At 41.2% G+C, this 15,430-nt stretch overlaps 1 protein-coding gene across 4 annotated transcripts in view; it reads left to right on the forward strand.

Moving 5' to 3' along the window:
* GALNT18 (polypeptide N-acetylgalactosaminyltransferase 18) overlaps positions 1-15,430 on the forward strand; it is a 336,920-nt gene that overhangs the window by 97,032 nt on the left and 224,458 nt on the right. For 3 of the 4 annotated variants that reach the window (XM_054827877.1, XM_054827880.1, XM_054827881.1), the window contains one exon: positions 969-1,235. In XM_054827877.1, the coding sequence (XP_054683852.1) occupies positions 969-1,235 (267 nt within the window). Of the gene's footprint in view, positions 1-487; positions 826-968; positions 1,236-15,430 lie in introns of those variants that run through there. The other variant, XM_054827878.1, reaches the window with a different exon arrangement.

Here is a 15,430-nt window from a genome sequence, read left to right on the forward strand (position 1 = left end):
CATAACGTCTCTGGGGAGGGGGCACGCAAACGGGCTAAAAGACAAACATTGGAGTAGCGGGTGGTCGCTGGGTATCGAGCTGTGGAACCGACAGCTCGGATGAGCCAAAGGCGTCTCCGGTTTCACCCCCTCCAGGCAAATGGATGACTTTCTGTGTAAGCACATATCTTAATGACACCGGCTGCTCTCTCCAGCCAGGCAGCAGAGCGTTCACCTAGCAGCAAACGGGAACTGGCTGCTGCTTCCCAGCTCGGCTGGAAATTTTTTGCAGCCAGCTACAGAAATAGCAGGGAGGCCGCCGTCCCCGCCCTCCCGCCCAAGCTTGCAGCGCGGCGGAGGGGCCCCAACGCCCCTGAGTGTGTGTGTGCGCGCGCGCGTGTGTGTGTGTGTGTGTGTGTGTGTGTGTGAGGAGCAGGTGGGCCCCGCGGTAACCCCGCCCCGCGTGGGTCCCCGTCGGCCATACGGTGATGGCAGCAACCTCCGTGCCGGAGCAGGCTCTTTATTGGAGGAGGGGGCTGTCAATCCGCGGCCGAGCAAGCCCCACTCTCCGGCAAGCTGCTCCCAAGGTCTGATTCTGGAGCCGTGGCCGGTTGCAATGGGAAGCGGCGTCGGAGGGAACAAAGTTTGCAACACTTGGGCACTTGGCTGCTCGCGTCCTTGATGCCCGTGGCAGGAGCCGGTGCCTAAGAGCAGCGGGCAGCCAGGCGGCTGGCACGCCTTGCTGGTCTGCTCTCGGTACTGCTATCGCAAAGTTTCAGCTATTTTAATGTACTAAAATCCAGGATTCTAATTATCAGCCCTCCCCACCCCCACCTCTCCTTCTAGGTAGGCGACAAATATTTTTATTCTGTGGATGAGAGAACTTTTTGCATGGAAATTTACTGACTTCTGAGTGGTCTCCGTTTCGGGGAAAGGGGGGGGAAAGGATTTATTTTCATCGCAGTTTATTTTTGTTTTCTGGATCACAGGATTTTTTGGAGCTATATGGAGGGATCTCAGGATGGTGTGCACCAGGAAAACCAAAACTTTAGTGTCCACTTGCGTGATTTTGAGTGGAATGACTAACATCGTCTGCCTACTGTACGTGGGCTGGGTCACCAACTACATTGCCAGTGTTTATGTGAAAGTGCAGGAGCCGATCTCAGAAAAAAAGTTAGAGGAAGACAAAGGGGACACTTTAAGGATTATAGAAAGGCTGGACCATTTGGAAAATGTCATCAAGCAGCACATCCAAGGTACCACCTTACCCCCCGCTTGCTTTTCCTCCCCACCCCGCCGCTTGCTGTGTGCAGTCTCCATCCCCTCCCGCCGCGTTTGTTGTGTGTGCGTGTGACATCTGTGTCGCGATCGGGGAGAGCCATTCCTCAGCCCGGAAGAGCCGGGGGCTGCGCGGAGGCTGCGGTGCGTGTGGGAGTCCCCGGCGGTCCCTTCCCGGTGCTTGGCGAGAGGAGCGGCGGAGGCGGGCGGCGTGGGGGGGGGACCTGCCCCGCTCCCCTCCCTCCTCCCGGGTCGGCCTCCCGGAGAGTGGGCCGTGGGGGCCGGGGCGGCAGTGCGCGGCGGAGCGGCGGGGGCTCGGTGCCGGGGGGAGCCGGGCGGCGCAGGGCTCCTTGGCGGCTCGGCCCGAGCACCCGGGTGATGGGCAACGGCAGCAGCCCCGCCGGGCTGGGCTCGGCCTGGTGCTGTAATAAACCTGACCTCAGCTCCGTGCCTGTCTTGCTAAAGTAGGGGTCCGCGGGGAGGGCTCGGCGCGAAGGGCAGGGGAGCCTCTCCCCGTCTTGCTTTTATCGTCATTGTTTCATATTTGTTATTTTTCTTTTCCAAAATGGGTTGCTGCGGGGAGAATTTTTCTCTTCCCCCTCTAAGCCTGACTCTGCTAATCCGTGCTGAGAGTCTGTGTGTGTCCGGGTGTGCTCAAGGTTTTCCCTGAGTACTGCTGTAGTGCTGGGAGCCGCTTGGGATTATAACTGGGGCAATCTCTCATTTGTGTAATGCCTTTTTAATTTGATCTCCTTTTTAATGGGAGCTCTGGGAGAAGGGTTGAAGTGGGCAAGCAGTGGGGAAGAATATGATTATTTCCTGGGAGTTTGGGATTTTACATGACTTTGCTTCACTGGGTGATCTTAATATTTTCCTTTATATTTTCATCATCTGCATGGCATCATACAGTCATTCTCTCATTCCGCGAAGTGGGTTAGATAGTAAGGAGGCTGAGGGTGGAGTAGGTGAGAGCTCTTACAAAATCTAGAGGGACTATCTTTCCCTGCTTCTGCATAACCTCTGTTGAATGTTCAAATCCCAATTCTAGTCTATCTTAAATCTGAAAAGGGAGAGCAAACCATCTGGTAAAGAATACCTATCACCAGTGCACAGAATCTCTCCAGCTTCCAGGCAGCTTTGGCCAACTGGTCTTCTGGGAATGTAAGGAAAGGTGGAGCAGGCAGTGTTGCTACTCCTGTATGAATTGGGCTTCCCCTGCTTGTCAATACTCGTAAGTTTGCAGTACTATTAGAGCCCAGCTACTTTGCTGTGACTTGTATTAATATTTTTTTAAATATGACACATCACAATTCAGTTTGTATATGCCTTATTTTTTCAGGTAGTATTGTCATCTTGGGTAAATTAGTAAAATGCTACTTTTTTTCTGGAGGATGAGTTATAGCAGCTCCTGCAAGTTTTAACTTCTCTCATGCAGTCTGTAAGTTTTTCTTGATTCCTGAAATGGATTTTAAAAAGGAAATATATTCTTATCTGTGTGCCAGTGGAGTGCACTGTGGAAGCATGTATGAAGGCAGGGATTTTTCAAAAGGCACTGTTAAGAGATATGTGAAGTTAATTGACTTTCCATATGAGGTTGGAGTATAACTCCTTCAGGTTTGTTGGTGTGAAGCTCCAATACACTTATTTCTTTTCAAGGAAAGTAACAATGTCCATATTGGCATGTTCCTTTGGTCAGTGGTTCTCAGAGTAGTAGAGAAAGGTATACTTAAATCAGGAGAGACTATAGCATGGATTAGCACATAAACTTTTTTTGTAACTTTTTGTGACTATGCATAAACCAAACCAGCAGATGTTTTCCTTAAATAACATTTGTGTGAAAGTTGAAGAGAGTCTTCTAAAAATAATTAAGTGAACAGTTTGGTAATAAGTACTAAAATACATTTAATGGAAAAAAAAGTTTACAAAATTCTCATACCTTACTGAAACCACTTCATTTTTAAGATAAATAAATAAATTAAAAATCACAGATCATTATCCATAAGTGGATTTTCTGTGCTTTTACTTACTGAGTTGTAAGAACTGAGATTCCCAAGGAATTCCTGTGGCAGAGATTGCAGAATAAGATGTTATTTTAATCAGATTTTGCTTAGCACAGTGAGATGCTGTGAATTCTATGTCACGGTGCAAAACTCACTGAAGCAATTGGAAGGAATATCCCGAGCTTGACTGGGTTTGGGATGAGCTTCAAGGTCAGCTTTAAGAAATTATAAATTTGAGTTTCAGTGCCATAAATTGGGTAAACCAGCTACTGTAATGGTTCTGGACAAGGTTATAAGGGTTGTCTGTAGTTTGCCATTAAACTTTTCCTTGAACCACTTCTTTTTTATGTTGGAGACAGGTGTCAATAGCTCAGATGTTCTGCAGTGCTGAACAGGCATGAAATTAGCACGGGCAATAAAATTGCATTCCATAGGGTATCCTACAAATACCAGAGAGCTCTAACTGCTGCATTTTACACATGGGGTTACACTAGTATTTCATTTTAATTTGTTTTCTGATTGAATTGTTTAATTAGGTGCCATCTGGGAATTCCTTTAGCATATAAATTGCAGTCTTGTAATATTTTATCAGGTGTCCTGGAAATGAGAAGGAATAAGAGGTGCCTTCATTTAAAACACTTTTTAAAGTATGTATTTTTAGAAAAAACATTATCATGGCAAGAAAAGTATCAAACTGAAAAAAGATTTCCAGATAAGAGAAGTTCAGAGAGAATCAAAATATGCATGCCTCGTGTTCAGAAAGAAAAGTAAGGAAAGGGAAATATTGGTCCTGCTATTGGCCAAGAATGGAAAAGTTTGAATGCATGTCCTGGTTTTGGCTGGGATAGAGTTAATTCTCTTCCTAGTAGCCACAGTAGTGCTGTGTTTTGGATTTAGTATGTCAATAATGTTGGTAACACACTAATGTTTTAGTTGTTGCTAAGCAGTGTTTACAATTAAGTCAAGGACTTTTCAGCTTCCCAGGCCCTGCCAGCAAGGAGACATGAGCCTTCCACAGGGGGTGCACAGCCAGGACAGCTGACCCAGACTGGCCAAAGGGATATTCCATACCATGTAACGTCATGCTCAGTATATAAGCTGGGGGGAGCTGGCCTGGGAGGGCCATGGCTCAGGAACTAGCTGGGCATCAGTCAGTGGCTGGTGAGCAATTGTGCTGTGCATCACTTGTTTTATGTTATTATTATTGTTGGTGCTGTGCATCACTTGTTTTATGTTATTATTATTGTTGTTATTATTATTATTAATTATTATTACTATTACTGTTTTTTCCCTTTTCTGTCCTATTAAACCATTTATATCTCAACCCACGAGGTTTTTTTTTTTTTTTCTTGATTCTCTCCCCCATCCCACTGGTTGTGGTTGTTTTAGCTGCCTGCCGGGTTAAACCACAACAATGCACAAGTATGTACCTGCCACGTTGCACATCTTACACTGCTGTGTATCCACGCTTCTGTAAATGTTGAAGGATAATAGTTTCTCTGCACACATTTTCTGGGTGCTGGAAATGGAATAAGAGCATGTATGTCTGCTCTGCCTGTACGGTATTTCTCTGCTTCCTTCTTTCCTCATTACGTGTTAACTTATGTAGGTGTAGTCTATGAGTGTGCAGTGCATGAGTAATGCATCTGTGTACTGACTTCTGTGGTAGGTAGTCTGGGGCAGGATTGGCAGCATTGCAGTCTAGTTGGGCAATATGGACCACAGAAAGAAGTCTTTTGTGGAGTGGAAGCGTGATGCTGGAACTTAAGTCTGGGAGTCATGAATTCTTGGCTTGTGGCCTGCCACGCTTTACAAGATTATTTTGGTCAGATCACTTTACCTTTTTACAATGATGATGGTGACCTTCGTGCTTTTCTATGGCAGTGGGTTGTGGTGATTGTGGTGTTAATTACATCTGAATGCTACCTGGCCAGTACTGAAGAGATATTCCCCCACAATCTTTAGTAAGAGGCATACTTTTTTTTTTTCCCCGTAGCAGGCAACCCACTGAGAGAAACTTTCAAGTTTCCACTTCCTTTTGAGTTTGCAAACAAGATGGTGCATTTTTTGAGATGAATTGTGTGTGAAATAAACAAAGGAAAAGACCAGATGGATAGTTCTATGCAAAATGCAGTCCTTTTTTATGTCTAACAAAGATGTGTGGCACATGTATAATCTAGTATTATTGAGCTTTATTACCAGAAAGTATACTTTAAAGGGCTAAGGTTAATCAATATTGTGTTAAATGAAATACCTGTGGTTCAAACCGAAGATTTGAAATCAGTTTTTCTCAATTTTATTTGAAAACAGTACGTTCTGTTGAGTTCACAAGGAACATGCTGGTTCAGAAAACTCCAAACACTATTGTTTTATTAAAATCAATACAAGAGTGCTTCAGACAGATCACAACACATGGTTCATCTTAATAATGCATCGTGCATTGGCTCTGACACTAAAAAACTGCCCAGAGTTGCATGTGCAGTTGGAACATCATGTGAGCAGCCAGGCTGCTCTCATTCTTACAACTAAACTATCTGATTGACAAGAGGAAAAACACTAGCAATAAGGGAGTGATTTATTGTTCTCTGCAGCCCAGCTCTAGGCCGTCATAGGTGATGAGTTGAACCTTTTTCTTTAAAAGCTATGCTATGGTTAAGCTGATATCACTTAAAACAGCTCATTCATGCTATCCTGTTTGTTATGCAATGTCATTTTAATATTCTTCAGCCTTCCTAGTTTTAATCAGATGATGTTTGCCTTCATTACAGTATTTTTTTTAAAACATTGCAGACAATGAAATCTATGAAATAAACCTCGTCCCCTTGTGCACACACACACCCCCCCACTGGGGACCTAAACAGAATTAATAAATTACATGCAGTTAATACATACAGTAGATCTAAGTTAAAGTTGCAAATGCACAGTTCATTTCTGGACCAGTTGAATTCTTAGTTAAGATCCAGACATCTGTGTTGTACTAAGACTTTGGTCCTTCATGTTTGCAAGATGCTGTATCTATTATCATCTCCCTCTCCTATGAAGGCAGGCTGAGAGAGTTGGGGTTCTTCAGCCTGGAGAGAGAAGGCTCCAGGTAGACCTTATAGCCACCTTCCGGTACCTAAGAGGGGCCTACAGGAAAGATGGTGAGGGACTGTTTATCAGGGAGTGTAGTGACAGGACAAGGGGTAATGGGTTTAAGCTGAAGGTGGGTAGATTTAGATTAGATGTTAGAAAGAAATTCTTTACTGTTAGAGTGGTGAGGCACTGGCACAGGTTGCCCAGAGACGTTGTGGATGCCCCCTCCTTGGAAGTGTTCAAGACCAGGTTGGATGGGGCTTTGGGCAACCTGGTCTAGTGGAGGGTGTCCCTGCCCATGGCAGGGGGGTTGGAACTAGATGATCTTTAAGGTCCCTTCCAACCCAAACCATTCTATGATTCTGCAATTCTAAATGGAATGCCAAGCACGGGGTGGACTTATTTGGCAAAATTTAAGAGAGGAGATGTATGTGTTATCTCTCAGCCTACTGCTTAGAATGATTTGCTCTGTAGATTAACTTCAGATAGTGTTAACTACCCCATAGTTGGCTATTAAATCACCCTCTGTGGTCAGGTGGGGGAGGGAGAGGTCTCCCATGCATGATTCATTCCCTGTGTCTTGGACAGGTGTTAGAGTGGAATGATTTGCTTTCAGAAATTGCATATTTTGAGTTTGGGAACTAGGTCAACCCAGATTCTTAATTTTAGCCATCTGAAGGTTTGGATAAGTAAATTTCGTGTTTGATATCTACCCTTTATTTCTTGATCTCAAACATGAGGAAGAATGTAGTATATAAACCTCTGGTTTGTGATAGCTATCCTTTGTGGCCCGGCTAGCTAGGTGGATTCCATAAGGTCAGGCTCACTGGGATTCTCATAGCCACTCCACCATGTCTCTTACTCTTGTGATGCTTTCCTTCTGGGAATAATTAATTATTAAATCCCCCCAGCTTACTTCCCTCAAGCTCAAAAGCAATTAGGCATGTTTATCACTCACTGCAGTGTATTTATTCTATTGAGAAACAAATCAGCAGTAGACAATAGCCCTGGGAACACAGCTCTTGCTCTGCTACAGAGGGCCCTGTATTCACAGTCTGTATATGAGCAAAGAGACATGCTGTCCCAATGTAACTAATTGCAAGAGAAGGAACTACTTGGATATGTAAGACATGCAGGATTAATCCCATTATTTTTTCTCTTTAGGCTGTGACTTCTCAAGTCATTCTAGATTGCTGCATGTCAGCGCAGATTAATTTGAATTTAACTTTCATGTTCTTCCATGCTTAAGAATGGGTGCACTAAAGAAAACCTTAATATAGTGATTTCAGTGAGAAGACTCTGACCCTTAAATTGCTGTAAATTTTCAAACGTTGTTGGAGGTTCAGGTATTTCAAGGACCCTCTACTGGAGACTTAATGATATTGGTTATGTTGGCTATGGCTTAATAATTTATTATTGCTGTTATTAAAGTTAACTTTTTTGTGCTTTTAATATCTTTAGTTCTCTTCTGATTATATTTTTTCCTGGTGGTTCTTCTACTGAAGATTTATTTTGCCATGGTTAGGACACAGTGGTCAAAAGTGAGAAGTGGTAGTCTGTTCTTATTAAGGTAACTGTATTTATTGCTGGAGATTGAATGATTCCTTTTGTGATTAAAGTTGTTCTTTCAGAATGAGTTCTTTTCTTTTTTTCTTTCCTGATTGTCAGCTAGATTGTTCTATTAATTCCTCAGGTTTATACATGTATGCCAGTTGCCTTTTTTTTTTTTTTTGAGATTATGTCTTTTGAGCCAGAAACAAGAAAAGTTTTATTTGCTACAAAGTGAGAGTGAACGGTAGCTTTGTAGTTGGGAAGGGAATTGACCTGGATTCTGTTTCCTTCAATCTAGACAATTTCTGTAGTTCACATGAAAGTCTTGAACAAAAGCTTAAAAAATGAATCGGGAGCAGAGGCTGGAAACTGTGACTTCTGTGCCCTCCACAAGCTCTTTTATTGCTAAACTGGAGAATTTTGCCTTTTCTCTCTGAAAAAATTCATTTTTGTTGATATTTGTTATCTCTGCATAATGGCACAGTTTCAGTGGAGAGAGCAGATTGTGTACTACAATCTTTGAGCAGCTGATTTATGGGCTGTGCAGAGATAGCTATTCTGCTTAAGGTTCTGGACTCAACTCAGTCCTTCATTTGTGCTGGCTAGGTGTCGCTTTGGAAAATGTTGCTCAGGTTGACACAAGCAGCCTCCAGCTGTGCAGGGATTTAAACTTGGGTTTTTTGACTTTCTGCTAGACTGTTGTGCCCGTTTTAGTACTAATGAGTGATTTTATCTACATGACCAAAATATAGATAAATACATGTGAAAAGAAACGTAAAACAAGACCTACGCATAGCTACTGGGAATTTTGTATTATGTGTGAGATCAGCTTGGGCCCAATGTCATGCTCTCTCGTGGCAATATCCGCCTTAGCAGTCCAATGTAAAAACCATTCTTCCACTTGGGCATGCTGTGGCCTGAGGTTGATTGTGATCTGCCAATTAACTGTTGTTGCATGCAAGGGCAGGCAAAGAGAGTGATGGGAGATGTGACTTCTCTCAGGGCTTAAAACTCGAAAGACCCTTTGCTCGGAGGAGCCTGGTGCTGAGGGCACTGTATGATGTGGTATGTCGGTTCTTGTTTACTGGGTCAGGGAAAGATGGCTATATCTGTACAGAAGGTACACACTCTGTATTTCTGAAACAAACTGAGAGTGTTATTGTACATTGAGTTCAAGACTGTGTTTTGAGAGATGGCTCCTACATGCTAATGGCACTTACTTTCTGTGTTTAAGGAACAAGACACAACCCTGGAATCACATCCCAGGGTATTGTTTATTTGTGGCTGATGGAGTTTAGTTTTTTTCCATTGCATGAGCAGAGTGCTTATGAAAGAGTCTAGTTTTCTGCCTCCAGTAGTACAGGATCTGGACTTACAAGTGTGTATGTGCAAAATATGAGGCTTTCCATTGTATTATAAAAACAGAGACTACAAATGCTTGTTTATCACTGAGCCTGGCATGGGCTATGTGGTTTCTTCATCATCTCTAGGGCCAAAAGGTTGAAGCTGTTGCCTGCCTCTATCAAATGTTGCTCCCTTGCCTGTGACAAGCCACAGAAGCAGTTTAATTGAGTTCTGTGTTCAACACAAAGGGTCCTGTTGTCAACATTATACTATGAAAGCATGCATAAGCTGCAATATGATGCGATAAGCTAATACTATCCATCTGAATGTTAGAGACATGTTACATAAAGAAAATCTGTGGTGATTTAAAAAAAATGAATATCTGTCTCCAATCTTGAGACAGTGGTGGCAGTTGTGAAGACAGCTTAGCTGTCTTCCCAAGAACGATGGGGAATCCTTGGTTGCCATTAGGACAGGCCAAGAACTTGATCATCAGCTGTTAATACGTGGAGTGTGGCAAGGGACATAACGGGACATGAGTCGTCTTTAGCTGTTTCACAGCTGTCCTCATTTATTGCAGCTGTAAGATTATGTTGTTAGCTATGCTTGGCCCAGAGATTGGAGACTGGACTTAGTTCAGTGTGCTTTGGTGTCTTGGGATTGCCCCTGAGTTCAGAGCAGATATTGTGTGACTGCTGGTAGTAAGTGAAGTAATTTACTTGTCCACAATTAGCAAAACAACTACTTTAATGAAATTAAATTTCTATCCAATGCAAAAGTGAAAACTGACTTCGTATCTTGTCATACCTCCTCTGAGGTGAATTCTTTTTCATTTGTCTGCTATATTATTTTCCTTTTAATTTCCCTTAATTTTTTGTATTAAAAAATGTCTTCTAGTCTTCCTTGTTTTGTTCACTAAGCCATATCATGGTCAGAGTCCAATGGCACTTCTGTTGTCTGTGGAAGAATCTTTCTGTGCTGTCCTTGGCCTTCTAGTGTAGCCTCTTTAGACTGGGTCCCTTTATTTTAGGGACTTGAGAAATAGCCCAGTAACAGGCTGTTAGGTGGGAGAATGTGGGCAGATAGGCTGAGTAGACACTGAAATTGTCAGGTACCTGAAACTTAATGCTCTGTCTTCATGCTGCTGTTAACATCTATTCTGACTACGGTTGTGCAGTGCAGATATGTTCTCTGTGTAACAACATTATTTCCATTTTCTTCATAAATTTTCTATGCTACTTGTGTTTTGTAACCAGGGTGCTATTTTTAACATGATATCCTGAGTTTCCTGAGGCAAAGGCAGAGATCTTTGGGATCCAAAACCATGACTGTAATTATTACAGCTCTCCAGCACCTCCTCTACTTGGCTTTGAATATGAACAGATGAGGATATTCTAATTACTTTTTTTTTAATATGGAGATGGAAGGTCCGAGTTGCTATCTTGAAATTCTCTACCTTTAAAATGCCAGAATGTGTCTTCTCAAGTCCATAAAGGATTCTTACTATATTCTCTACTTAAATTATATGCATTTTTTTATTTATGATTTCTATGACAATAACACTGTGGCAGCTAGCTGAAATCCCAGCTGTCTTGTCATCAGCACTGTACAAATCTGTAGTGGATCCCTTGACTCGGAGATCTTTGTCTCCATGGATAAGATCTGCAGGAGCTGGGCGGAGGAGAGGGATATAGAGAATTAATATGGTCAAATTTATACAGACTGTTGGTGGCAGGTTTGAGTCACTGCTGGAGTTGCTCATATGAATCAGACAAAAGGTCTTCTCTTCTCCCATTAATAGCAACTCAGAGAGAGAGTGTGAATCCTGCAGTAGGCAAACGTCGCAGTGTCGTGTGGTAGCCATGTCTGTTCTCCCACTGCAGAACTCGGCCTCACTGATAGGAATTTGAGACTGACATGAGCTCTGAAGTATGAGATTGGATATCTCTCCCAACATACATGTTATAATTAGCACATCTTAAATACCACATAATTACCTAATTCTCTGCTTGTATCTTGAAAATTCGTGATCTCAGTGACCTTATGTCAGTAATGTCGGTGGGAGTGTGGAAATCCTATTGTAGTTTTGGTTTTGCCATTTCCTGCTTCCTAAATCAAACCCCTTATTTTAAATGTGAATGTTTGAATTTTCCGTTTATTAGAGCTGTCACAGGTGATCTCTGAGAAAAGAGGATTTCTATAAGCAGCTTTCTGAAGAATATAAGAAAGAGAGATAGTATTTCTGTTTTTTTCCTTTTTTTTTTCTTCATAGATAAATGGTCATTCTAGTCTTCATTTCAGGGAGATTAAGATTTTTAGGTTGTGTTACTTGCCCATATGTAATCTGGATCTAGCTAGAGATCTGTTTCCTGAATCATCCGACTAATGCAGTGAAATACCTGTCCCTACTTTCATGGTGGATTCAAATTCCTTTGAAGCTTTTCTTTCTGCATCGAGTCATGACTTGCCAAAGGCTTTGCAAGAAGGTTTGGCGTGCGGTAGGTAAAACTGTCAGATAAACTTTTCTAGCACAGCAGACTCATTGAGTCTGTACCCATCTGTTACAGGATTATCGTTGCAATGAAGTTATGGTTAGAGAAAACACCTTTTGGGATTTCTCTGTGCACAGAATAAATAGGGCTTGTAGAAGAGAGCACAGCATAGTTTTAAATATAACTTTGTTCTGTTTGTTTGTTTTTCTCTGAGGTATTTATAATTTTACCAGCTGTATATTGTTTGATCACACCATGCCAGTATTTCTGTCTTCTACTTGTGCTCACAGGAGTATTTCAAGTTGCTCAAATGAAGGGTGGGCAACTAGTATGCTGTAATTTCTATGGTATTTCTCATTAGAAGATGTGTTCACTTCATGTGTAACAATTTGGAAAGCTAAAGGCTGCCTAAGAGTATCTGAATGTTTTATCCCTTTTTACTTAATATGAAACTACAGTTATCGAGTGGAAATTACTGAGTTTCCACTAGTGTTATTGAAACTGGTGAAACTAGTGCTATCGAGTTTCCTTGGAGTGGAAAGAAGCCACGCACCATTTCTGATTCTATTCCGAAAGCCTTTTACTTTCTTCTTGTTCTCAAAACCAGTTTCACATCGAGTGGATTATTACAAATATTTGCTTGTGTTAATTAAAACCAAATCTAGCATTCAAAAATGCAACACTTAAATGTATTTGATATAGTTTATAGAGACCTTTTAAAACGTGTAGTATCTTTAATGAAGCAAGAAATATTTGGCTTGTGTACAGTCAGAATATCGTAAGCAAGATACAATTTTGGTGCTAAGACGAGTATTGCTATTTGTCTCCAATATTACAATCATGTATTGTTGTTTTGATTTTTCAAGAGGCAGTAGAGTTAGTACTCTGTGACTTTACAACGCGATGTCAGCCATAAAGGATTATGACATCATTAAACTTTGATGTAATTGAATGAGATGTTTTAAGCTTGTGTTTAGTTAGTATTTTCACATGGTTTTGAAGTCATATAAGTTTAAAATTAATTTCAAACTGTTAGACATAAAACAAGAAAACCAACAATAAAAAGCCCCCCCCAAGTTCCAAAGGGATGTATAAAGCCGTACATAATGCCAGGAGGACTAGTGAATTTATATACTAAAAGCAGCAAGGCCAGAAAAATCAGTAGCAAAATGACAACAGAAGACTTACATTTGGATATATCATTCCCACTTGCAGCTTTCATTTCTCTATATGCAGGCATTGTAACAGGAATGCTTTTGGTATAGAAACATTTTAATCTCATTGATTTGTTGTTATACTTCATATAAATGTATGTTGATAGAATTACATGAGTTTTTTAGGACAGCTTATGTGATTTTCTTACATGAAAATAGTTTAAAAGCACCGTCATAGTGATAATTCTGCCGCTCTATTTTCATTTTACTGAGAAAAATTTTGCATACAAATTAATATGAAAATAGATAAAACTAATGTATATAAAATTTTTATTATTATTATAATATGTCTCTATATGAATGTATGTATGTGGTTTTAATGGTTATACTAAGGATCCATATGTCTTGTCTTGAAGGCGGGAAGGATCTTCACCATTGCCTGATACAGGCTGACATGGAAGAGTTTGTAAATGGTAGTACAAGCACTGAAGCAAGAACTTGATTAGAGCAAGTGGGAGCATGTTTGCATAATATCTCAGTATGGTGGCAACAGGAACAGACTCCTGCAGTCTGGAAATGCAAAGGACAGAAGTATTGCCTGAAGTGCGTTAGAATCAGATTTTCAGACAGTTGTTAGTGCTCTCTGCAGTAATTGAGTAATAGCTGATGGCTAGAGTGAACCCTGCACATTTCATCACTCATTAGCGGAGACCGTTTTTGGAATGATTGACTGTTGTAGAAACAGGTAGAATACTGGGTCATAGAGTGAATGGGGAGCCACACTATTGATTTCTCGTTTGAAGAAGTAAGCAAAGGTAAAGTTTTTCATGTTGCAGCTTCTAGGTCTTGAAGGTAGATTTTTAATTATTCAGCCCTGGATTCTTTTTTCATAATTAAGAAATAAGCCGCTGTTGAAGAATTTTTAAATTTATGAGAGAGTAAAATTCCTTGTTAGGAGGAAGCTGGAGACTTGAAAACACGTAAAAGGAAATTTAATGTTGTAATGCGTGAAACATTCCTTAGCTCCTTGCAGTAACAACATGTCAATATGTTTTTGTGTGCTTGACAATATGTAGGAAATGCCTTTGATTTTGTAAAATTGCACGTAATTTCTCAACATTTCTTTTGATTCTACTGATTAAAGCTTTTCTGCCTTGCCTAGAGACATTAAATAGCAAACCATCTGCTAAAAATGGATTGGCAACATTCCTGAAATTTAAAAAAAAAAAAAAAGTTTAGTCTAAATATATTTCAAAGAATGTTCCTATTTGTGTTCTGAGATGAAGAGGGAAACAAAAGCTTCTGTTACAGACTGGCAAAAGGTTCCAGTACCTGGTCAAATACCGGTGGTGTCTTCGTACTGTGGAGACAGAGACATTGACCATGGCAAAAGAGCACACAGGTACCAGGTGATGCAGTGCAAGAGTTTCATTACGAACTCTGTCCCACATGTCTGTGTGTTTACCACCTGTATCAGTTATGCAGGAGTTGATGGATAAGCAGCCATTCAGCCTAAAGTACTCTGCGCGGCTGCCAGCAGTGAAACATGCTGATAGCAGTTGCTAGCTCTATGGGCTTAAGCGTAGGTTGTAGAGTAATCCCCATCCCACCAAGTTTTGTTAATGTAATGAGGTGGTAAATATAAAGCTGGCATGATTATGGAGAGTGATTATTATTTTTTTTTTTTAATTTGTTATACTCACCAATGATTTTCTGATTACACTTTGTTCTTATCTTTGTGTGAGCAGCTTTTAGGGTGTGAGTGGCTATGCTGAAGTTAAGAACCTGCTTATGTGAGTAACAACTCTCAGTGTGTCTGCAGTATTGGGACAACAATAGGGAGTAAGTTTCTTGGCAGGTTAAGACAAAGAGCTTGTGCGTTTAACCTAGCTTTTGTGGCTGGTTTTGCCAGGTAAGAAAGCTATGTAACTTCCATAAAAAGTCGATTGGCTGCCCTAGGGAAAGAAGGTACAGCGAGGAAGGGTTACTCAATACTGTGTGTGTCAGCACAGATTCAATGAAAGATAATTCTAGATATTTGCTTCTCCAACAATTAACTGTCCAGTTAAGACAAACTTTAAATAGTAAAGCAATCTATGTAGGTACTGTGCATTTGCACTCTGTCTGCTACTGAAAAGATACGAGGTCTTTATGTTAAAGTGAGAACAAGCAAGTCATAGTGGGGGCTGTTCTGTCTTGAGATTTTTCTCTTACGATAAAAACCTTCAGATACAGATAGATTTAATTTTTTTTATTACATTCTTTCCACATAACAGACTAAATTCTCAGTCAGTGTGAATGTACCTGAAGTTTGTGCTCTAAATTCTTTCCTCTGTTGGACTTGCATAAATTGCTGTCATTGCCATGCTGCAGTAATTCATACATCTGAGGTATTGTGGGGCTTGGAAGTGAGTGGGATGATCTGTGCAGAACAGTATAAAAAAGCAGTTATTCATTTCCTCTGTGCCCTCTCTTTGCTGCCTCAGAACTCTGCCCTGGGTACCCAGGGGCCAGGTCAGGATCAATAAGGGTGGCTCTTACTTGCCTCACATCTATG

The sequence above is a fragment of the Grus americana genome, chromosome 5 (assembly GCF_028858705.1).
Source record: "Grus americana isolate bGruAme1 chromosome 5, bGruAme1.mat, whole genome shotgun sequence".
NCBI classification, from domain to species: Eukaryota; Metazoa; Chordata; class Aves; order Gruiformes; family Gruidae; genus Grus; species Grus americana.